The following is a 23,038-nucleotide window of genomic DNA, read 5'->3' as shown; positions in this document are numbered from 1 at the left end:
CGCGCAGGGAGGCGGCCCCCAATCCGGCCGGGCGCCTCCCACTCTCCGAGCCGCCGGGGAGCCGGAGGATGGCGGCGGTGACAGCGGCCGCCCGGGAGGAGGCGGTGCGGAGGCCGCGGAGCGCGGCAGCAAGCGGCAGCGGCCCGTCGCGGCGGCCCGGCAGCGACCGCGTCCGCACGGCTACCTGAGCGGCAGCCGCGAGCTGCGTCCCGCCTCTCTCGTTTGCTCGCTCGCTCGCTCGCTCGCGGCCCGGGGCGGCGCGGACATGGGCGCCAAGCAGAGCGGCCCCGCCGCCAACGGCCGCACCCGCGCCTACTCGGGCTCGGACCTGCCCTCCGGGACCGGCGGCGGCGGCGGCGGGGCGGACGGCGCTCGGGCGGCCCGGTTCGCGGCCCCGGTGTCCGGCGCGCAGCAGCCCAGCGCCTCGGCCGGCGCGGCGGCTGCAGCGGCGGCGGCGGCCTCGGCCCCGGCAGCGCCCGGTAGCCGCTCGCTCGGCGGGGCGGTGGGCAGCGCGTCGGGCGGCCGCGCGGCGCAGTCGGCCTTCAGCATCCCCAGCGCTGGCGGCGGCGGCGGCCCGTACGGCTCACAGGACTCAGTGCACAGCAGCCCAGAGGACGGCGTCGGCGCTAGGGACCGGGACCGGCCGGCGGGCGGGGGCCCTGGCGGGCCGCGTCTGGTGATCGGCTCGCTCCCGGCCCACCTCTCCCCGCACTTGTTTGGAGGTACGGCTCCCTGCCCTGGCAGCGGCTCCCCAGCTAGGGAAGCGCACCCCCCCTCCCTCCTTGCAACGCGGTGAATGGAACAAGTATTGTTTTAAAACAAACTGACGAAACAGCCTCGTGGTTGTAGCTTTTAGTACCAGGAAGTCAGGGGAGATCAGTGGCTGAGTGTGTAGTTCTGCCCCGGAGCTGAAGGGCGAGCAGTTTTAAAGGCCCAAAGCCAGAAGGGACTCACGTGGATGTTTGAGTGTTTGAAAAAAGGAAGTTATATCTCCTTTGGATAGACTCCTAACAAAGCTGTGATCCTTGCGTCTCTGTAAATAGCCCTACCTACTTACTGGATACTTGTTTTCTGGGTAAATGTGTTAATGCAAAGTGTTGCTCCCCCCCCCCCTTCCCCTGGAAACTGCTACTTTTACAGTGTGGCTAATGTCACTACTGCTTAGTTTGAAGCGGATTGTGGAAAAGTTCAAGAATAGTTATTTAAAGAGATAATCTTTACAATGATCACAACTCTACCTATAGAGGCAGTAATTGGACAAGGTCTTTCGAAGAGCGGTGTTCACTAGAGTTAAGGAACAATTTAGAGGTCAGTGATGTGCTTTTAATGTTGTTTGAAACAGGAGAAAGGGTGCAGTTGATCGTGAAAATGTGAACTTAGCCGCATATTGTCACCTCCTTTCGGTATGAGACTGGTATTATACATTTACACGTAAGCACAGAATGATGTTAAACTATATCCCTTCAGGTTTTTTGTTTGTTTGTTTGTTTGTTTATTTACTTATTTATTTGAGTCAGGGTTTCTCTGTGTAGCCTTGGCTGTCCTGGAACTCACTCTGTAGATCAGACTGGCCTCGAACTCAGATCCACCTGCCTTTGCCTCCTGAGTGCTGGATTAAAGGCGTGCGCGACCACGCCCGGATCATGCCTTCCGTTTTAAAAACCCTTTTATTCTTGTGTTTGAAACTGTAAGAAATGTGGTGAAGCAGAGCGTTTACTGTTCAGGTTGCAAAGTAATCAGAAGTTAGTGTTAGTTCCTGAGAATGTCATGTGTAGTTTCTACCATCTTAGTGGTATTTTGCATGCTTGGTATGAAAGCACCTAACTTTTAGCTACCTTTATTATTTTTTAAGTGTTTTTACTTGTTTGTTTTGTTTTGCTTGTGAGGTTCTGGGACTGTAACCTAAGTTACTGAGCTTGTTAGGCAAGCTCTTCACCACAGAGCTAACACCTAGCCTGACACTTAAATAACTTGCTTTATGGTAAGTTCTGCAATGTCAATAATTGCAGCAGTGTTTCTGAAAGTTAAAGCATTTTTTTTTAATCTTGTTTTTGAGGAAAAGAATATGTCCTTACAGTGATTTGAGGCACTGTAGTTTCCTGAGAATTGGAGAGTAATGGTACAGTTAAAAATATTTTATCTTTTTAAAATGAAGTTTCATTGAGCAGTTATCATCACAAATAGGAACAAGAAAAGGGACTAGGAAAAGTCTGTTTCGAAGTTAATATTTTAGGTACTGAATACTACCTTTATTCAGTTTTTCTCAGGACTGATGATTCTCTTTGACAAGAGTCGTCAGTATATGTATGTATGTATGAATGTTTTTATTTTGTTAAAGTAACTGTTTGGAGCAAGGCAGCTAGCTGGCCTTCCTGCTATTCCTAAAAAACTGGCAAGACCTATTTGCCAAGTGTTGGAATGCAAACCTTTTTTTAAAAGCTAATTCTTGTAGCTTTGCTCATCCAGATCTCTGGTGAGGTTGAGGCTTAAAGTCATGAATTGTGTGGAATGGTTTCAACTTTTTCCTCCAGTTCATTAAGAACTATTACAGACATGTATTATTCTTGGGACATTTGAGAAAAGTCATTATTCATGTGAGAAACTTCAGTTGACAAAGGCCTAAAGAGGATCAGAAATGACCTTACTTGAGAAGGGATCAAAATTGTGGTGACCTTAAAATATTTGTTGATGCAAACAGTGAAGTCCATCCTTAGGGGCTTTACTTAATGAGACTTGTATGTGTATGTCGGTGGGTGGAGTCATGAGAAAAACGAACTGAAGTCTGGTTCTCCTCCTGAGGTGGAGGGGGCTGGATGTGCTGCCTTAAGGAGTCAGACTTGATTCCTTACATTAATTTCAGTTTACTATGTTTTATACTCGTGCGTTTATTCAGTTACAGGAAAGGTTGGGCATACGCAATGTTTATTGAGTTATGATTGTTAGGGCATACATAATGGACTCCAACTGAAAATTGAGAAAGTATTTCTAAATCAACAGAAAGTACTTATTATAACTCTATAAAGCACTAATGTCTATATTGTTTCTTAACTAGAAAGTATGCTGCTAAAAATACAAGAATCCTTCCTTGTAGACCCTCAATGCTATCTATTGAAAGAGGAAACCTAAGCTGTCACTCTTTACATTGTTTTCCGTTGAGCAGTGTAGCCAGTAGATTTGTAAGCTTCTCTATGGCACTGAGTTCCCACACTGAGTCAGGTTTTCTGTGATGATTGTTGCTGTTTGCTCTCTGGGGTGTATGGTTTGGCTGCACACATTGTTTATTTTCTCTAGAGAATTAAGAGACTGGAAGGGAGGTGAGTGACCAGACATTTCAGCTTGTAGCCATTGAGTTCTCATGGAGATGAGGAGAGAGTGAGAATCTGTGTGCAGTTTTTAGAGCAAGCAGGGCTGTCTTGTTTTCATTTACTCCAAGACTGCTGCGGTGAGTACTGTATATACAGTGAACACAAGTTCCTTCTCTCTCTCTCTCTCTCTCTCTCTCTCTCTCTCTCTCTCTCTCTCTCGATAATATTCTGGTTCTAGATTTGTTTTTATACTGGTCTCTGAGAGCACTGTTGACATTTGAAAGCCTTAATATCTTAAAGAGGATTTGTTTGACTTTATTTTTTGCCTATATTTTCCCACTCCATTGCTGATGTTCATAAAATCTGTTAATAGGAGTCATAAAATAGTCTTTTCTGATGTAGCTGTCAAAGGAGGTGAATTAGACTGTTAAAATACCCCGGTGAGTGAAGATTATTTCTAGAGAAACCCTATGGACTTGAGTAGTGTATCTGGGTCTGGCAGTAAGATTATACAGTGAATTACTTTAAGACATTGAACCAGCAGCTCCTTCCTTGCCTTTGGCTGCTTAATTGTCTTGAGCTTATTTGGGTGTGGCGTGCCTGGGAGTAGTTAAGCAGCCTGTAATTCAGGTGTCTCCTGTTATTTATTTTGAAAAAAACCTGAGCCATCATTTAAAATTGAGTGTGTTAAATAAGATATGTATTCCTAGGAAGATTTATTGAAATTAATTTTCAGCACAGATGTGACGTTTTATGGAGTTGTTCTCAGTCACTACTTAGAATAATTATAAAACATTTGAATTTTGGAGATTATAGTTAATCTGCTCTCCGTTCTTGGATTCTCCTTTATTCAGTTGATGGTTTTCTTGGGGAGGGGCACAAGTTGCTTGGTGCTGTGAAAGGGAAGCCATGCTGGTAACAGCCACTTCTGCTGTCCCTGCCAAGGGATTTGGATGGTGACTATTTCTCACTTGTAAACTCCGTCTGTCTTTGAAGACCACAGGTGATAGCTTATGTTGCTTGCAGAAGTGTGCAAGTGTGTTGCTTCCGGCCTGGATGGTCCTGCTCTGGGAATTGTTTGGAAGTAACCTTGAGGTTGGAGGAGTGGGACGAATTGCCCAGGGCGACCCTTTGAGAGCTGTCTGTTGTATGCTCACATGGAAAGCCTGCCTGCTGGACTCTCTTCTGCTTGGTTGCTTTGCCTGGTACCAGTGAGTAGGATCTCATTGCTGTTTGTCCACCTATCTCTTACTCATCTTGTGCATAATTTTCCCTGGCTATACATATAATGTGGGATGTGGGCAAATGGGCTGAGAGGAAAGAATTCATGGACTGCTTTATATAGCAAAGACATTTTTTGGATTACTTTCTTAGCATGGTTAGAAATTGGAGAAACCATGGTACTTTCTGTTAACAAAAGGTTCAGAAAAAACCTTCTATGTTGTAAGAGTCCTATGTTGCTTGTTAGGAGAGTATTAGAAATACAGCTACTTGATGCAGTACACGTTCATCAATATCTGTAGGTCAGGAGTCTGGGCACAGCTTAGTGGGCCAGGGTGTTGGTGTGGGCACTGGGGCAGCTTGCTCTCACCTGAGGAGGATCTGCCTGCAGATTCCCTCAGGAGGATTAGCATAATTTATTTCTTTGTGGTGGTTAGGTTCGAAGTGCCTGATTCTTCTGCCCACTCCTAATTCTTAGTGGAGGCATTGTAGAATAATGGGTTTTGGTGTGACATTTCCTTTCCTCCCTCCTTTCTTTCCTTCTCTCCCTCCTTCCCTCTTCCTCCTCCTCTTCTTGCTTTTGTTTGTTTGTTTTGGTTTTTTGAGACAGGGTTTTCTCTGTGTATCCCCAGCTGTCCTGGAACCCACTCTGTAGAACAGGCTGGCCTCAAACTCACAAGAGATCTGCCTGTCTGCTCCCTAGTGCTGGTATTAAAGGCGTGCACCATCACTGCCTGGCATGTGACATTGTCATACATTTATATTGCTTACTTTGGTCCTATTCACTCCGCCATCAACCTCTTCATTCTCCCAAATAGTTTCATCCTCTTTTAAAGTCTGGATTTCAAAAACATGAAGTATTCATGTTGAATCTGGCTTATTTCATTTAACAATTACTCTCCATTTCTGCCCATTTTCTGAAAATGATATGTCACTTTAAAATATTTTATTTCATGAATGTGAATATTTTGATTGCTCATATGTCTTGCACATGTTTGTGCCTGCTACACAAGGAATTCATAAGATGTCAGATCCCCTGAAACTCAAAATTGTGAGCCAGAAGTTGGGAGCTGTGGTGTGGACATTAGGACCTGAACCCCTCTGCAAGAGGAACAAGTGCTCTTACCCACTGGCTCCTATCTCCGGCCTCCTAGTTGCACTCTTTACGGCTGAGAGAACCAACCCGCTGTCGGTGCATTATGTCATATTTTACTCATTTATTGAAGGAGACCTAGACTAGTTCTATAACTTAGCAATCTTGAACAACGTCACTGGGAACGTGGATGTGCAGTTTATCCCTGTAATACACTGACTTAAATTTGTTTGGGTATGTTCCCAAGAGCAGTGTTGCTGGTTCATAGGGCAGTTCTATTTTTAGTGTTCTGAAGAACTTTCCTACTGATTTCCGTAGTGGCTTGTTAGCTTTAGTCCTAACAGAAGAGACCATATTTATTCTATCTCAGGCTGAATGCATCACCTTTACCATATCATTTAGTGCATCTAGGCCTGGGCTACACTCAAGGGGGAGGGAAAGGTTTAAACACTAGAAAGTGGGAATTAAAAGTGGTCATTCTAAAATCTGTTTATCACATTGAGTATAAACCTCACTTTCTAAAAGTGTGGTCACTTATGTGGCAGGTGTAATAAGTCACCTTGACTGTTAGTCCTTTAAGAGGTGCATTGTAGCCTCAGGAATACAAACGTGAGGCTGCCCTTGCTTGGTCCCCTGTAGAAGCTGAGAAGACTGTGGCACCATGTAACAACTTGCAAAATGCTTAGTTAAGTATCTATTGTGGGAGTGGGAGAATGCTTCACAAAGGAAGTCACCTTTGAACTGTTTCTGAAGAATGTAGAATTTTGGTAGGGGTCACTTTATAGACTTTGTAAATGTCTACAGAAGCTTGACATTTTGTGAAGTACATCTGCATTATCCAGTTGGGGAAGGAATAGTGAGCATAGTAAGCTAAAAGAGTAGAAAACTGGGCTGGTTGTTGGAGTATGGGAGGGGAGCGATAATGGAATGGAGGCTTGTCTGAGGTTTCTCTTGAGTTGACCTGATGACAATTCCAGCAGATTGAAAGGGAGCAAGTCTTGAGGCTGGGACAGAAGGCACCTAAGTCCAGGAACAGAAATTAGACAGGCCCTGCGGTGTAGCGGTGTGGCTGGTCCAGGTATCTTGGTCTAGAACAGAGTCGTGGTGTAGGCGAGCACTGGTGGAACGCCTTGTGACATGGTCAGGGATTCTTGGCTCTGCTCTAAAGAGTGATACAGTGGCCTAGATCAGATTTGAGAGGAGAATTGATGGAACCTTGATGGGTTTTAAGAGATGACTGTGGCCCTCATGTGGGAGTAGACAAAAATTCAAATGAGTGGTGGCTGTAGACGAGGTATAGCTCAGAGATAGTCGTGAGAGGTGACAAGAGTCATGTATGTTTTAAAGGTAGAGCCAAGAAAGGATCAAGGTTTTGGCATTGGTTTTTGGTTGTTTTATTAACATCCTGCTAAAATGATTTTACATTTCTTCTGTTCATTTCTTCTGTTCTTGGAAATTTATTAAGAGAGATGGAATTCTTAGAACCCAAGATGTACATTTGATCAAGGTGGATGATTTTTGTTCCAAGGGTTCAGCCTAAAGCATGGCAAGTTTTTTAGGTATATGTGAATGTTTATTTTCCCTTGATGAAATCTTCCTGGAGTGAGAACTTTTATATACGTGCAGAACAGTAAACACACCTTGAGTATGCTTTTCAAAAACAACAAAGTTAGGAAATACATCTGAAGCTAAGTGAAATAATTCAAGTTTCAAGTATATTCAATCTTCGATTTTAACTTGCATAACTAAGACTAACTTGAACCTTAATTTATCTTATTTGCATATATGTAAGCAGGGTGGGGCATAGATTTTATATATATATATGTGTGTGTGTGTGTGTGTGTGTGTGTGTGTGTGTTATATAAGTATATATATATATACTGGGTTATTGCGTTTGATTTATTCCTAAATGTCAGTTTTTGGGTTGAACAATACATTCCATTTTTATTGACTTTTATATCACTAGCTCTTTTCTTATCTTTATTGCTTTCGTTTTCATTTTAGAGTTACATTTGTTTTGTAGCTGCTTTATTTTTCATGTATTCTCTAATTGCTAAAACCACAATAGGGCTTTAATTACCTTTCAGTACATGTAATGCTTTTCCACAGCATCTGGATACTTTATGGCTTCATTGTCACACACTCGCTGTCTCAAGAGAAATTATAGTTGGCACTTTGTGCCTGGATACTGTTTAAAGTCTGGCTTTAACATTGGTAGTTGGCAGCTTTGGTGTTGTTTGGCCACTTTTTGTTAATACAAGCAATACTGTAAACTAGAAGTAGATTGCATCTTGGTCAGAAAAATGTTAAGAACCTGTAAATGAGCTGGGGGCAGAGAGAGAGAGAGAGAGAGAGAGAGAGAGAGAGAGAGAGAGAGAGAGAGAGAGAGAGAGAGAGAGAACATAGTGTGGTGAAGAGCACTTGCTGTTCTTGCAAAGGGTCTGGGTTTGGTTCCCTGTATCCACATGGCAGCTCAAAACTGCCTGTAACTCCAGTAAAACTAAATATATAAATTAAAAAAAAAATAAATCTTGTTGGGCAGTAATGGTATACACCTTTAATCCCATTCAGGAGATAGAGTCAGGTAGATCTCTCTGTGAGTTAGAGGTTAGTCTGGTCTACAAAACCAGTTCTAGGACAGCCAGAACTGTTACAGAGAAGAAACCCTGTCTTTTAAAAAAAAAAAAAGAAGGAAGAAACCTAGCTCAAAACAGCATTAACTAGAAAGAAGTAAATCTGTTTGTGGTGAATCCTAGTCTACCTTCTTAGCCAACTGCTTGTGCTTCAATCTTTGTTTCATTGTGTGTGTGTGTGTGTGTGTGTGTGTATGGGGGGAGGCATGTGCATGCAGTGTGTGGAGGTCAGAGTTCAATGCTAGATGACTTTTCTGTTGCTTTTCAACCATGTCGTGTATGTGGGATTACGCCTGCATGACAGGGTGAAGTGGAAACTTGAGAGTTCTTTGGAAAGTCGGTTGTGTTAGATGGTGTTTTGCTGGGACAAACATGAGAAGGAGCGTTTCACTGAATGAAGCAGACAGGAGAAAAGATGTCCTAGAGCAAGCACGTGAAAGGACGAGTGATGAGGGTTCTTTGCCAACAACACTAATGTATTGGCCTGTCTTACGATGTGTAGTTGAGCTCTGTTGGGACTCCTTAGAGAGAAATGCACCAACAAACTTGTGGTGGTGTGCCTTGGATTTTTGCTGCTTCTGTGGACTTGGCAGAGTGACATCAGCTGAGACAGCCACACGTGCAAGACACAAGCTGAGCAAGACTGGTGGAGGACATGTGATGTTTGGAGGGCAAATAGAAAGGACTCAGCGGACAGGGATGGGAGCTGAGCTAGACTTGCTTATTGAGCCAGCTGTGCAGTGCTTCACTTCACTGAGAGAGACACAGCTGACAAGGGCTCCTGGCGTTCCTCCTGGTCCCTCGTGTCGTGCTGACTCCTGCCAAGGCCAAGGCCTGGCTGTCTCTACTAGGTAGTGCCACCTCTGCTGATCTGTGTTTGCTAGCCCAACTCTACTGAACTGAACTGCTGTTGTATCTGTGAGGTGTTTGCAAGTGGATTGAGCTGCCGCTGCTAACCTGTGAACTGAACTGCTGATTTCCAGACAATACAGAAGGGAGTTGCTCCAAAGAACCTTTCTAAACAGGTCCACCTCCCCCGTATTCTTCTTTCTCACTACCTCTGGTGGGTGGTGGGCTAAAAGGAAAGTTAAAGCACTAAAGAACCATCGTCAAAAATAGATTTTGAGCAGGGCGGTGGTGGCACATGTCTTTAATCCCAGCACTTGGGAGGCAGAGGCAGGTGAATTTCTGAGTTCAAGGCCAGCCTGGTCTACAGAATGAGTTCCAGGACAGCCAGGGCTATACAGAGAAACCCTGTCTTGAAAAAACCCTAAATGAATGAATGAATGAATGAATGAATAAATTTTGAAAAAGTTAAAGTTACAACAGGGTGTGTGGATAATGTGCATGTGTGTGGGTAATGTGCATACATGTGGAAGCCAGAGGTTGACACTGGGTGTCTTTCTCTGTCATTGTCCACCTTTAGTTTTAAACATAGAGCTAGCTTTCTGTTTCTGATAGTCTAGCTGGCCAACATTGCAGAATCTGCCTATCTCCTTCCTGTCAGCAGCAGGGTAACAAGTATATCTCACTCTTCTGTGTGCTAGAGATCTGACCTCAGAAGCTAGCTGATTCTAAGCAAGTGCTACACACTGAGCCATCTCTCCAGCCCCTCCACCTTGCTTTTTAAGACAGCTTCTTGCTCGACCGGGAGCTCACCTGGAGCTGGGCTAGACTAGCTGCCAGACTCAGGTTCTCATGCTTGTGCAACAGCCACTGTGGTGACTGGCCCCTCTCTCTAGTCTCTACTTTTATATGTTTTTAAGTTTCTTCATAATTCTCTTTTTAGACTATTGACTTATGCTTCATAGCACATTTGCTGTGCCAGAGTTGTAGTAAAAACTTTGCAAATATTGATTGCTTCCTAAGATGTACTTGAAGGCTACATTATGATATTTTAAAACAGGATCACTGGTCACTAAAACCATTGTCATATTTAAATCATACAAAAATGTACTCTAGAAAAAGATAGTATGCTGTTGGTGTAAAATCTCTGTTACCTTGCTTACTGAACAAAGACAGGCGATGTTCTTTGAGCTCTGTAAATGAGATGGTCGTAGTTGCCTTAGAAGGAGAGTGAAATACACTGTGCTTAGAGCTTGGTTTTTGTTTTGTTTTTTTAACATGTTTATCGTGAGATAGCAGCATCCTTTTTTGGAGACTCGTGATAATGTGCTCACACTGTGTTTTGTATGTGCACACATGTGTGATGCTGCTGTGTATGCCTTCTTGTATGTGCACACATGTGTGATGCTGCTGTGTATGCCTCTCCCCTCCTGACTCTTCAGTTACTAGTTGCTCTTACTCTTTGTTTAGCTTTTTGGGTCTTTGGAGGGGGGCATTTTCCCCAAATATGTGATGGTTTTGTTTTGACTGGTCACGTAAACACTAAATTGAAGCACTTGTAAGCTAATTAGAAGCTTTCTGCACAAATAACCATCTGTCTGAGCACTTAGGAATGTCAGAGTGTGTTCTCTTGGACTTGGTCATATTTTCCAGAACTGGCTTTTCTTACATGTAAGAAGTCACCATCCACATGCCCCCTGCAAAGACTGCATGCAGGCTAGCCTCATACTTGTGATTAATACTCTAGCTTGAGCCTCCTGAGTGCTGGAGTTACAATTCAAAGGTAGATTTACTTTATGTATACTTAGATCAGTGTCTGGGTGAGGGTATATGCAAATGGGTGTTGGGTGTGTAAGTGTGTACAGGAGGGTGGGTGTTCACCTCCTGGGAGTTGGGATGCCTGCTTTGTCTGTGGATCTTGGGATCCAAACTGGGACCTCCTGATCTGAGTAGGCACTCTTGACCTTAGAGCTGTTTCTCTAGCTCTGGAAGGCATGCTTGGTTTTTAAGCCTTACTTTTAATTTTTTGTGTGTGAATGGCTGGCCTGTATCTATGAAAGAATGCCTGGTGCCTGCTGAAGCAAGAAGAGGGTGTCATATATATCCCTTGGAACTGGAGTTGTGGGAGACTGTGGAACCAAACCCAAATTGTCTACAAGATTAATAAGTAATAAGTGCTCTTGAACACTAAGCCATCTCTCCAGCCCCAAGACATAACTTTTTATTCCCATGTTACAGGAGCATAGCAAGAAAGATTTTTTTTTTTTTAAAAAGAGAAAAAGTTGTTTTTGTTTTTTTGCTCAGATTCAGTATCAAATGTCTCTCTGCCTTTGACCATTGTGTTGTCATGGTCCAGTACCTCTAAACACAGCATCTCTAATAGAACTGGGACTTCCTGGCCATCCAAAGCCCAGGAGCCCAAATGGGCGGGTCCTTACCAATTCTTGTGGACGGGCTCACCGCTCCTTGCCTCAGCTGGGCAGTGCTGCCCTTTGGACAGACCTTCACTCCAAAGAGGCTGAGTCTGCCTCTGCTTTTCTGATTTTATGTGAAAATTATCATTCATTTACATGCCTTCCAAAGACTGAGTACTAGGTTTTCATTGTGTCATTAGATTAATTTTGTATATTAATTTTATATATTTTATTTTGGGAACTGTGAGATAGATCCATTGATAAGAGGGTACTTGCTGCCAAACCTGACAACCTGAGTTTGGTCCCCAGAATACACAGAGTGGAAAGAGAGATCTGTCAGAGCTCGCTCTTTACTCCCTCTGCTCCCCAAACTGTAAGCCAGCCCTAGTTAAATGCCTCCTTTTATTCCTTTTAAGAGAGTTGCCTTGCCATGGCGTCTCTTCCCAGCAGTACAGTCTTTAATTGGCAAGAGTGTCCTCAGACAGTTTTGAAACCCACTTTTCTGCTTAATGTGTTTAGGGGATTTTTCTGTGAGAGCATATAAACCCAACTCTTGTTGTTAGCCACTTTGTGTTTACATTTCTATGATACATAGGCACTGTAGCTCCTTAAATCTTTCCTGTTACTGAGCATCTAGGAAGGTTCTAGTTTTTGTGTCTGTTAGAGATTAAGTAGGACCTTGCATATGCTAGTCGTTAGTGCTCTCCTGCTGAGCTCTTTCCAGTATTGTAATAAGTATCACTGACTATGCCTTGGTACATGCACAAACTCTTCTAGTATGGATGCTGTTTTGTCAGCAGTAGGTATAATATAGTGAGGTATCAATCACCTAAGATTAGTGTTAGATTCAAGAAAGCTGCATTCAGATGCAAGCCATGCTTCAGGGCTTCCCAGGCCACTACTTCTCAGGTTTTTTGGTTATTTCCCAGTACTGGCATGGAGTCCAAGGCTCCCTGTATGCCAAGCAAGTGCTCTGGAACACCAGCTCCCTTACTGTTTGAGATAAGATCTCATTAAGTTGCCTAGCCAAGCCTCAGACTTGTGATGATCAGGTTCTAGCTTCCAGAGCAGCTGGGATAACAGGCTGTGCTCCCATACTGAACTTCTCAGGTTTGGTAACTCAGCACTGATGCACACAGCTCAGGAGAACTCGGCCGTTATTATTGCAGCTTTATTATGAAAATTAGAAGAGGGCCAGCAAAATGGAGCCCTCCCTCTCTGAAGTTGCCCACCCCTACACCCGCCTCCCGGGACTGTGGCTCCCACAGAACACATGCTCTGTGTGCCTGCACCAGAGAGCTCGTCTAAGTCTTGCTAGCCATATCACTTATTTGGATTTCATTATATGGACATGATTAATTGGAAATTTGCCAGTCCATTTACTGACTCTAACCTTCATCCAGCCTCTGGAGCTTGGGGCTGACTCAGAGCTCCATTCTCCAGTCACCAGGAGTCCTTTCTAGCTTCTATTCTGAATGTCTCTGAAACATGAAGTCGGGTGTGGTTCAATCACTTCGGAAACTAAAAACAATAACAACAACAAAAATCAAAACCAAAAAACCCTGACAGGTTCTTTATTTATTATACAACAATTACCAAGAAACAAAATTTTCTATTTAAACAGAATGCACAACTTAATTTTCATTAGACACCAACCCTCCCCAAGGGCATACTAATTTATTCTGTGCCACTAATATGATTTCTGCTAACTTTACTGTTAGTTTTCTTCTTTTTATTTTTTTATTTTTTTGGTTTTTCGAGACAGGGTTTCTCTGTGTAGCCCTGGCTGTCCTGGCACTCACTTTGTAGACCAGGCTGGCCTCGAACTCAGAAATCCGCCTGCCTCTGCCTCCCGAGTGCTGGGATTAAAGGCGTGCGCCACCACGCCCGGCTAGTTTTCTTCTTTTTAGAAAACTTCTGTTTTTCCTGTTTTGCTGATAAAACCTTTTCACTTGCATTTTTTGAGTACTAGTGAAAATAATCATTTTCATGTGTTCATTGCTAGCCATGTTTGTGTGTTTTTCTTATTGCTAGCCATGTCTGTGTGTTTTTCTTATTGCTATCCATGCCTGTGTGTTTTTCTTATTGCTAGCCATGTTTGTGTGTTTTTGCACTGCCTGTTTATCAGCTTTGCTCATTTTTTAGCTGCACATTTATTTTATATTGCATTCTGGTTTGCTGTCTAATGCAGATACATAGTGGGGTTTTTTGTGTGTACATAGTTCAAATATATCTTCTCATACCATTGGGTTATAAAATAAGGTTTTATGAATGAGGCTCACTGTATTGATCTTTAATAGACACAGGCTTATGTGTTTAAATTAAAATGTTATTTATAAATTTGTTCCTATAATTGAAGAAGAAAAGATCATTACTTCCCCCCACCCCCTTCTTTTCCTTTTTTCTTAGACCAGGGTCTCACTAACTAGCAAGTGTCCTTGGCTAGCATGTGTAGACCAGGCTGGCCTTGAAGTCATAGAAATATGTCTGTATGGCTGTTTTTGAAGTGGGATTTTAGTTTTTTTTAATACATAAATCATATGATGTTGAATTTCATAAATTAAATTATTTACTATATAAAGCTATGCATGTCTCACTCTTTTGGACATTTTTGTTTAATAAGAGTAAGGAAAAGTTGAAAATGAAGAAGATACTTTATGAGAGGCTATTGCATAGTGCATAATATTTCTATAAATAGCTGTGTAGTATTGTGTTCTTGTATAGAAATATATAGCAGAAGAGTTAATTCTTACCAATAAAATTGATACTTGGAGGCAGGAGAAATGGGTGCTCTTTTCTTGCAGAGGACCTCTGTACAGATCCCAGATGCCAGCACCTCCATCAGGTATTATTAAACTGCCTATAACTTCAGCTCTGCCACCTCTGCCACCACAAGTGAGGCTCCTGTGCTCACTTGCACATACCCACATAATTAGTAAAATCTATCAATCTCTAATGGATTACCTACAAATTTAGAAGACTGAAGTTTTTTGGCTTAAAACTGAGAAATATGTACTGAAAGAGCTTCAATAACATTAGCAGCATTTGATTTCTCTCTATGGGTATTGTTTTCCGTCTGTAGATACTTCAGTTACCAAAGCATACAGATGTACTCACAGTTACGTCTCCAAGTAACACTTTGCACAAGAAAGGTAATCTCATTTTATAAGTCAGAAACTCTGAGGCTCTGCATTATTCAGATTTTGAATGACTGGATAAATCCAGTGTTGGTTTCTTTTTCTTTGTTTTTTTGTTTTGTTTTGTTTTTTTTGTTTCACTGAGTGTTAGTTTCCTACTGATGCTGTAACAAATCTCCTCAAATGTGGTAGCTTTAAGCCACACACATTTGTGATCTAACGATGCTTGTGGGCAGAAGTCTGCAGTAAGTAAGCCTCTGAGTGGGCTCAAGTCAAGGTATTGGCAGAGTGCTTCTGGGGACCTCTAGGGTAGTCTTTTCTTGCTTTCTCCAGCTTCTAGAGGCTGCTTGCATTTCTTTCCTTATGGCCCTGTTCCCATTCTTCATAGCTACCCACATCAAGCCAATTGCTTTTCACACAGCCATTTCTCTATTTTAGACTTCTACATTTTAAGGACCATTGTAATACATAGTCTTTTGGGGTGGGGACTGGGAGATAATCTGATGTTTTTGTGTGATTCTTTTTGGAATCTTTTGAAGGTTTATTTTATTTTCTAAGTGCTAGCTGGAAGCAGCAGAAAGAAATCTGTATTTTTGTAGAGCGTGATGATTGCCAGGTTTTTCTTGTAAACTTTATTTTAAATAAACTATTTCAGTGTTTTCTTCATGAATGTTTTCTAATTTTATTAAGAGTGCTGAGCTCTGTGTACACACAGGTCCTGAATGTAAGAGTGGATGATTTTAACCAGTGCATACACAATGTCATGAGCACACCATTAACCTGGGGGAAGTACTTTTTCTGTCCTTCTGAGAGTCTGCTTAATGCTTTCTGTTGTTGTTACTATAACTAGCTCTTGTTGTTGGACTTCATATAAATGAAGCTACACCACGTGTATTTGCTGAGTTTGGCCAAATGTAAAGAAGGATCAGTTAGGATAGAAAGGACCATGAAAGCCTCTTCCCTTGCGCTGACACATTGTCCTGTGACTTGGGAACACAAGTGAAAATACCCAGTGCTTTTTGTTTTTTGTTGTTTTGTCTTTTTTTTTTTCCATTTCTTTTTTTTTTTTAAGATTTATTTATTTATTATACATAAGCACACTGTAGCTGTCTTCAGACACTCCAGAAGAGGGCGCCAGATCTCGTTACGGATGGTTGTGAGCCACCATGTGGTTGCTGGGATTTGAACTCTGGACCTTTGGAAGAGCAGTTGGGTGCTCTTACCCACTGAGCCATCTCTCCAGCCCTCATTTCATTTTTTATTAGATATTTTCTTCATTTACATTTCAAATGCTATCCCAAAAGTCCCCTATACCCTCCCCTGCCCTGCTCCCCAACTCACCCACTCCTGCTTCCTGGCCCTGGCATTCTCCTGTACGGGGGCATATAATCTTTGCCAGACCAAGGTCCTCTCCTTGCATTGATGGCCGATTAAGCCATCCTCTGCTACATAGGCAGCTAGAGACACAGTTCTGGGGGGTACTGGTTAGTTCATATTGTTGATCCTCCTATAGGGTTGCAAACCGTTTTAGCTCCTTGGGTAATTTCTCTAGCTCCTTCTTTAAGGGCCCTGTGTTCCACCCAATAGATGATTGTGAGCATCCACTTCTGTATTTGCCAGGCACTGGCATAGCCTCACAAGAGACAGCTGTATCAGGGTCTTGTCAGCAAAATCTTGCTGGCATATGCAATAGTGTCTGGGTTTGGTGGTTGTATATGGAATGGATCCCTGGGTGGGGCAGTCTCTGGATGGTCCTTTCTCAGCTCTGAACTTTGTCTCTGTTACTCTTTCCATGGGTATTTTGTTCCCCATTCTAAGAAGGAATGAAGTATCCACACTTTGGTCTTCCTTCTTCTTGAGTTACATGTGTTTTGCAAATTGTATTTTGGGTAGTCTTAAGTTTCTGGGTTAATATCCACTTATCAGTGAGTGTATATCATGTGTGTTCTTTTGTGATTGGGTTATCTCACTGAGGATGATATCCTCTAGATCCATTTGCCTAAGAATTTCATAAATTCACTGTTTTTAATAGCTGAGTAGTACTCCATTGTGTAAATGTACCACATTTTCTGTATCTATTCTTCTGTTGAGGGACATCTGGGTTCTTTCCAGCTTCTGGCTATTATAAATAAGGCTGCTATGAACATTGTGGAGCATGTGTCCTTATTACAAGTTGGAGCATCTTCTGGGTATATGCCCAGGAGAGGAAAATACTCAGTGTATTTAACTGATGACAGACATTTAGACTTAAGTGTGTGGATATCTCTAGTAAGAGTAATCGAAAATACATATTAAACTGGTTTCCATTTAATCCGTTCTTTAGTTTTTAGTTATTGGTTAAATTTTAGGATTTCATTAAACTTAGATAATTCACTGCAACAGTGGGGTATAGTGGTTGGTACACTTTCAGGTTGTTAATCATCACAAATGCAAAGTTCAGAGAATTTTATTTTAAGTCTGTGTTTTGAAGTATAGAAGAATGTGTACCTGTTTAAGGAATATAGAAGCAACATGAGAACAAAGATTTGCATGTTAGGAACTTAGACTTGTAGTTTGATCTGAATATTTTTAAAACTCAGGTAGGCAATGGCAGATTTGTTTTGTTGTCTTGTATTTGGATTCCATGACCACCCTGATGGGGAACATGGCAGCAGGCAGGCATGGTATGGGACAGTGGCTGACAGCTTAATATTCTGAAGCAACCAGGAATCAGGAAGAGCTCCCTGGGGAATGGCAAGAGTCTTTGGAATCCTCAAAACCCAACCCCAGAGATAGACCTCTTTGAACAAAACCACATCTCCTAATCCTTCCCAAGCAGTTCTACCTTCCAGGGACCAAGTGTTCAAACATATGAGCCTGTGGAGACCATTCTCACTCACACCACCTCCTAAAGGGGAAATCCTAGGTGATTGTCTGTCACTGGTCCAGGAACTTATACCTCAAAGAAGCAAGATGTAACAGCAAACTTGTCTGAAATGCAAAATCCCAGTCCACCCCAAATTTACTCAAACTGAAACTGTTGGAATAGGGTCCAGCTCTGATTCTCCACCATCATGAAAATTTAAACCACAGAATAATAAATAAATACACAAACAAATAAAAATTAATTTGGGAAATACTGGCATAAATGAGTTAACTATATTATTTCTTTATTGAAGAACTTTAGTAAGTTACAAATTTGTGTGGCTACAGGATTCACTTCTCCAGAGAATTTTAGGAAGCCAGTCTTCTACAAACTTTTTAATGATGCCATTTCAATTTCATCTTGTTCAGGGTACACATCTGGGATCAAATACAGACAACCCGGGAATAAACTAAGTTCTAGAAGCATTAGTAATAAACTGGTAATATCTTCTGTCTTTTCCCTTCATGCACGTACCCACAGTAATAAAGTTGTTGAAATCAACAAAATACATAGAACTTTTCTATGTTACAACAATTTCTCTCCAAGGCTATTTATTTAGTAAGCATGTTGTTCCTATGGACAACAATCTTTCTTTATCTTTATATTTGGATGCCTAAAGTCTACCTAACTACTGCAGTAGTCACTGAGGTTTTTTTTTTTTATTGCTTACACATAGCAATAAAAATATGATACGTTTCAGAGATTAAACATTTAACATTAACTGCTAAGAAATTGACCATTTGTGGTTTGGTAACATTCCTTTGGTGTGTCTCCTGTGCTCTTGTGGTAAGCATAGTTTTCCTCAGCTGTCAGACAGACAGGAGGCTTTGGTTTTAAATGCTATGTCCTTGTTATTTTTAAGTAGCTTGACTGTTTTCGAAATGATACGTTACACTGAGTGAATGTGCCATGGTTGCTGGTTGGTTTTGCACTATAAACCATACTGTGGGAACATGTGGCAGTGGTCTTCACACTCTTTCAAATATTCAAAGTAAGTTTTAATGCTGTCCTTTTGGACTGGGCTTGTACGTGAATGGTAGAACACTTCCTTGCCCTGCCTGATGCCCTGTATTCAGTCCCAGCCCTGAGTCAAAACAACACAACTCGATTGCCTTGTAGTGTTTACATTTCATGTTTTGTCATAATTGAGCATTCAATAGTTATAGTGTGAGATCTATTATAAATACTGGTCTCTTAAAAATACCCTTTTAAGGTAGCGGAGAGATGGCTTAGCAGTTAAGAGCACTGGATGCTCTTCCTAAAGATCCAGGTTCAATGCTCAGCACCCACATGGCATTCACAATTATCTGTAACTCCAGTTCCAGGAGACCTGACATTCTCACACAGAATGTCATTCTCATACATGCAGGCAAAATACCAATGCACATAAAATAAAAATAAATAAATCATTAAAAATATTTTTAAGCCGGGCGTGGTGGTGCACGCCTTTAATCCCAACACTCGGGAGGTAGAGGCAGACGGATTTCTGAGTTCGAGGCCAGCCTGGTCTACAAAGTGAGTTCCAGGACAGCCAGGGCTTTATAGAGAAATCCTGTCTTGAAAAACCAAAACCAAACCAAACCAAAAAAACCAAAAAACCAAACAAAAAAATATTCTTCTAAATATGTCCAAGTATAAATATTATTATATATGACTTCATGTTTTTAAATTTTTATTAAAATTTTTAATTGCTATCAGACTCTACATAGTAAACATTAATTGATATTTTAATAATCATAGGTAATTAAAAGTAAAATTGAATTGTTCAAAATTTAATATATACTTAGCCTAAATAGGATTTTATTGTTAATGCATTTTTGTTTCTCCAATTTGGGGGATAGAATCCAAAGTCTCAGGAATGTTTCTCAATGCTGTAGGCTAAGGAATCACTGATGGGGTGATTTGATTAAAGAAGATGTCAAAATGTCCACTGCTTCCTTAGTGTCTGGTATATTTGTTGCTGTTTTATTCTGTTTGTTGTTTGTCTTGTGTATTAAGACAATTGTAATGAGTGAAAGATGCAGCTTTCTTTATAAAGTAGAAAAACAAATGAGATGGGAATTGAATGGAACCTGGATCAATTCCATACTCTGAAATCCATGTGAGGAGGAGACAACTATTAGATTGTATGCTTTTTAATTGATAACCTGAAAAAAATTTAGGTCCTTTCAGCTGTAAGGGATGAGTTTATCAATTTAAAATGCTACTAACAGTCATTCCACGCTCTCATTATATTTTTTTCTTTTCTCAAATTTTTTAGTTTTTATGGTATTCTAATTTGCTCTTTTTTACTGTGATAGAATACCAAGTGAAAGCAACTTGGGAAGAAAGGGGTTTATTAGATTCAACTTTCAGGTTACACAGTCCATCCTTGAAGGAAAGTCAGGGTGGGAGCTTAAAGCACCACAGAGGAGCAGCTGCTTACTGGCTAGCTCTCTTTGGCTCGTGTGCAGCCTGCTTTCTTAGACAGCTCAGGATCACTTGCCCAGGGGTGGCACTATCTACAGCAGGCTTTGCACACCTACATCAATTCAGAATCAAGAGTGCTTCACAGTCATGCTTATAAGCCAGTTCTATCAAGACAGTCCCCAATTGAAACTCCCTCAGGTTAGCACTGCTTGTGGTAGATTAACAGTTAAAGTCAACTAGGAGAGGTGGGAATATGCTGTTTCCCATTCATATTTGTTCTTTTATTTTTCTTCCTCTTCATTTCTTTCTTGCAACATGGTGTTACTATGTTGCCCAGACTGGCTTTGAACCTATGATCCTCCTGCTCAGCTTTTTGAGTCTGATGTTTGTACATGCTTGCCATCATAGCTGCTTTATAATTTCTTTTTCCATGATTCCATGTTCCTTCTCTTCATGTCTTTTGTACTTTTCTGCTAGATTGTTGGTATTTTACTTAGTGATTCACAGGGTTTCTAAATGTATTCTGTTGGTTTTTTGTTATGTAAGTTCCAAATATCTCTTGACTTCAATGCTTTTTTCCTCTTATAAGGAAAATATACATAAAGGTTAAAGAAAAACAGTATCATCAAAACCCTTATCACACACATTCAGTGTTCATGAATCTGTTATCTGATCCACCCCCAACCCCAAGTGAGTCCCAAACATGTCATTTCCAATGTGGACATAGTCATTTATTTAATGTTAGTTGTCTTTCCCTGGTCTTTAGATGTCTCCTTTCTCCTCAGTCTGAAAGGGCCTCTTAGTGACTAAAATGTAAGCATGGCAGTTTACCCTTCATGCTCAGACTTAACTGCTCCTGGGACTCATTTTTTTACAAGATGCAAGGTAGGGTTCAGACTTTTTAAAATTTTGTCTGCATTTTTATACCCAGTTGTAGTAGCACCATTTATCAATCATCTTTAGTGTAACCATTTCATAAAATAAATGTCGTCGTCTTTTCCTGAAGCTTGGAACACTTGGAGCACTTGATGTCAGTGTTTCTGGCAGAGTGTGTCCCATAGACCAGCAATGTCATCATCACTTGGCCATATGTAGATTATTGCCACTCCTCCCTTGCACACTGAAAACATAGCAGGGCAGGACAGCTGCAGTCTGTTGCAATAGAACCTCATGTGGTTCTGATGTATGCTTAAGTATAGGAATGTCAGGGTAATGACAGATGTTAGGCCACCAAAGAATAAGTCCAGCTTCAAAAACTGAAGGTATCTGTTTGTAATTATTTTTGGTTTTGTTTTGTTTTGTTTTGTTTTGTTTTCGAGACAGGGTTTCTCTGTGTAGCCCTGGCTGTCCTGGAACTCACTCTGTAGACAAGTCTGACCTCGAATTCAGAAATCTGCCTGCCTCTGCCTCCTCAAATCCTACTGGTGGGTGTGCATCACCGCAACTGGCCTGTTTGTAATTCTACATCCCTGTGGTTTTCTACTCCATCTCTACCTCATATCATGAATTTGCTGGATGATGCTGGAGATTATGGAAAGGAATCATACCTAGGTTATGGTAACAATGAAAGGAAAGCCCTTTAAGGGTATCATTATAGCAGCAAAAAGACTGCTGCTGCTGCTCTCTATATCTGTATGGGTTTCCACCTTGTTTTCAGGCCCAGGAATGTGTGACAGCTTATTTGATCTTATCATTTTTAAATTTTGGGTATTGAATTAATTTCTATCAGAAGGATAGGTCCAAGTACCTATTCCACTATATTTCTCGGACTTTTTCTGTTGACTTGAATAGATTTTTCCCTAGCTTTCTGTTTAGGAAAATGCAAACTGAGGTGTTAGTGTGACAACATTGTCAACCTGTTGTGCTATTGGGAACTTAGGTGAAATCTTTTTAAATTATGACTCCCCTAACCTGCCCACGCAGGGTTTCTCTGACTGTTCTGGAACTCACTCTGTAGACCAGCCTGGCCTCCTGAACTCAGTGATTCTCCTGCCTCTGACTCCTGAGTGCTGAATTAAAGGCATGTGCCACCTTTGCTCGGCTATGACTTACTTTCTTGCATATTCAAAAGTAACAGGAAGATGAGGGAAATATGCAGAAGGCAGGCATCCACTGTAATGTCTCCAGAGATCTGCTTTACAGAGGAGTCACCACACTTGTGCAGCTTGTTATGTGGCTGCTGGGGGGATCAGACTCCTAGCTTTATGCTATGTGGCCTGTGCAGCAAGGTCCTTATTCGCTGAGAAGTCAGCCCAGCCTTCAGTCTTTGATCCTTGTGCTTCCATCTCCCCAAGTGTTGGGATTGCTGGTGTGCACACTGTCCCATTTGTGTTTCATACATAAATATATAACTTGAACGTTATTTTATAATTATATATAAATAAGCTCACTATAATTTTGTACAGCCTTTTTAGCTTCACACATTTGACCTGTCATGAGATCAGGTGTGAATTTTTTTTTTAAAAAACAAAACTTGTGTCATGCCAGCACTTTCAAAGTTTGGGATTTTGGATTGCTTTGGGTTTGCTTTTTGAGGCAGGGTCTTATAATCCAATCGTGAGGTAACAGAGACTGGCTTTGAACGCCTGATTCCCCAGCTTCTGCTTCCTGAGTGCTAGGATTTCAGGCATACACCACTGCACCTGACACACTTTGGATTTTGGAGTTGGGATGCTCAATTGGTATCTGTTCTTGGGGGTTATCATCACTGTTAAATCTGTTTGATGGGGACTTCTTTTTTTTTTTTTTTTTTTTTTTTTGGTTTTTTTTTTTTTGAGACAGGGTTTCTCTGTGTAGCCCTGGCTTGTCCTGGAACTCACTTTGTAGACCAGGCTGGCCTCGAACTCAGAAATCCGCCTGCCTCTGCCTCCCAAGTGCTGGGATTAAAGGCGTGCGCCACCACGCCCGGCTGATGGGGACTTCTGTATAAGAATGTGCTACTGTGCTACTACCAGTCTCTTTGAGACTGTATAGAGTGGGAGTGTGGCAACGTTAGAGCAAATTAGAGCAGCTGGTAAGTATCTACCAGGATGCTGCTTGGTATAGCATCTTGCTTTTAGATACCATTGATCTACC

At 41.7% G+C, this 23,038-nt stretch overlaps 1 protein-coding gene across 2 annotated transcripts in view; it reads left to right on the top strand.

Moving 5' to 3' along the window:
• Positions 1–265: 265 nt before the first annotated feature.
• The window catches only part of Znrf2 (zinc and ring finger 2), a 75,360-nt gene continuing 52,587 nt past the window's right edge, over positions 266–23,038 (top strand). For both annotated transcript variants that reach the window (XM_021164906.3, XM_021164905.3), the window contains exon 1: positions 266–722. In XM_021164906.3, the coding sequence (XP_021020565.2) occupies positions 266–722 (457 nt within the window). The remainder of the gene's footprint in view (positions 723–23,038) is intronic.

This window comes from Mus caroli, unplaced genomic scaffold (genome assembly GCF_978045245.1).
Source record: "Mus caroli unplaced genomic scaffold, Mus_caroli_1 scaffold_7, whole genome shotgun sequence".
Taxonomy (NCBI): Eukaryota; Metazoa; Chordata; class Mammalia; order Rodentia; family Muridae; genus Mus; species Mus caroli.
This window is presented reverse-complemented; position numbering and strand designations above follow the sequence as displayed.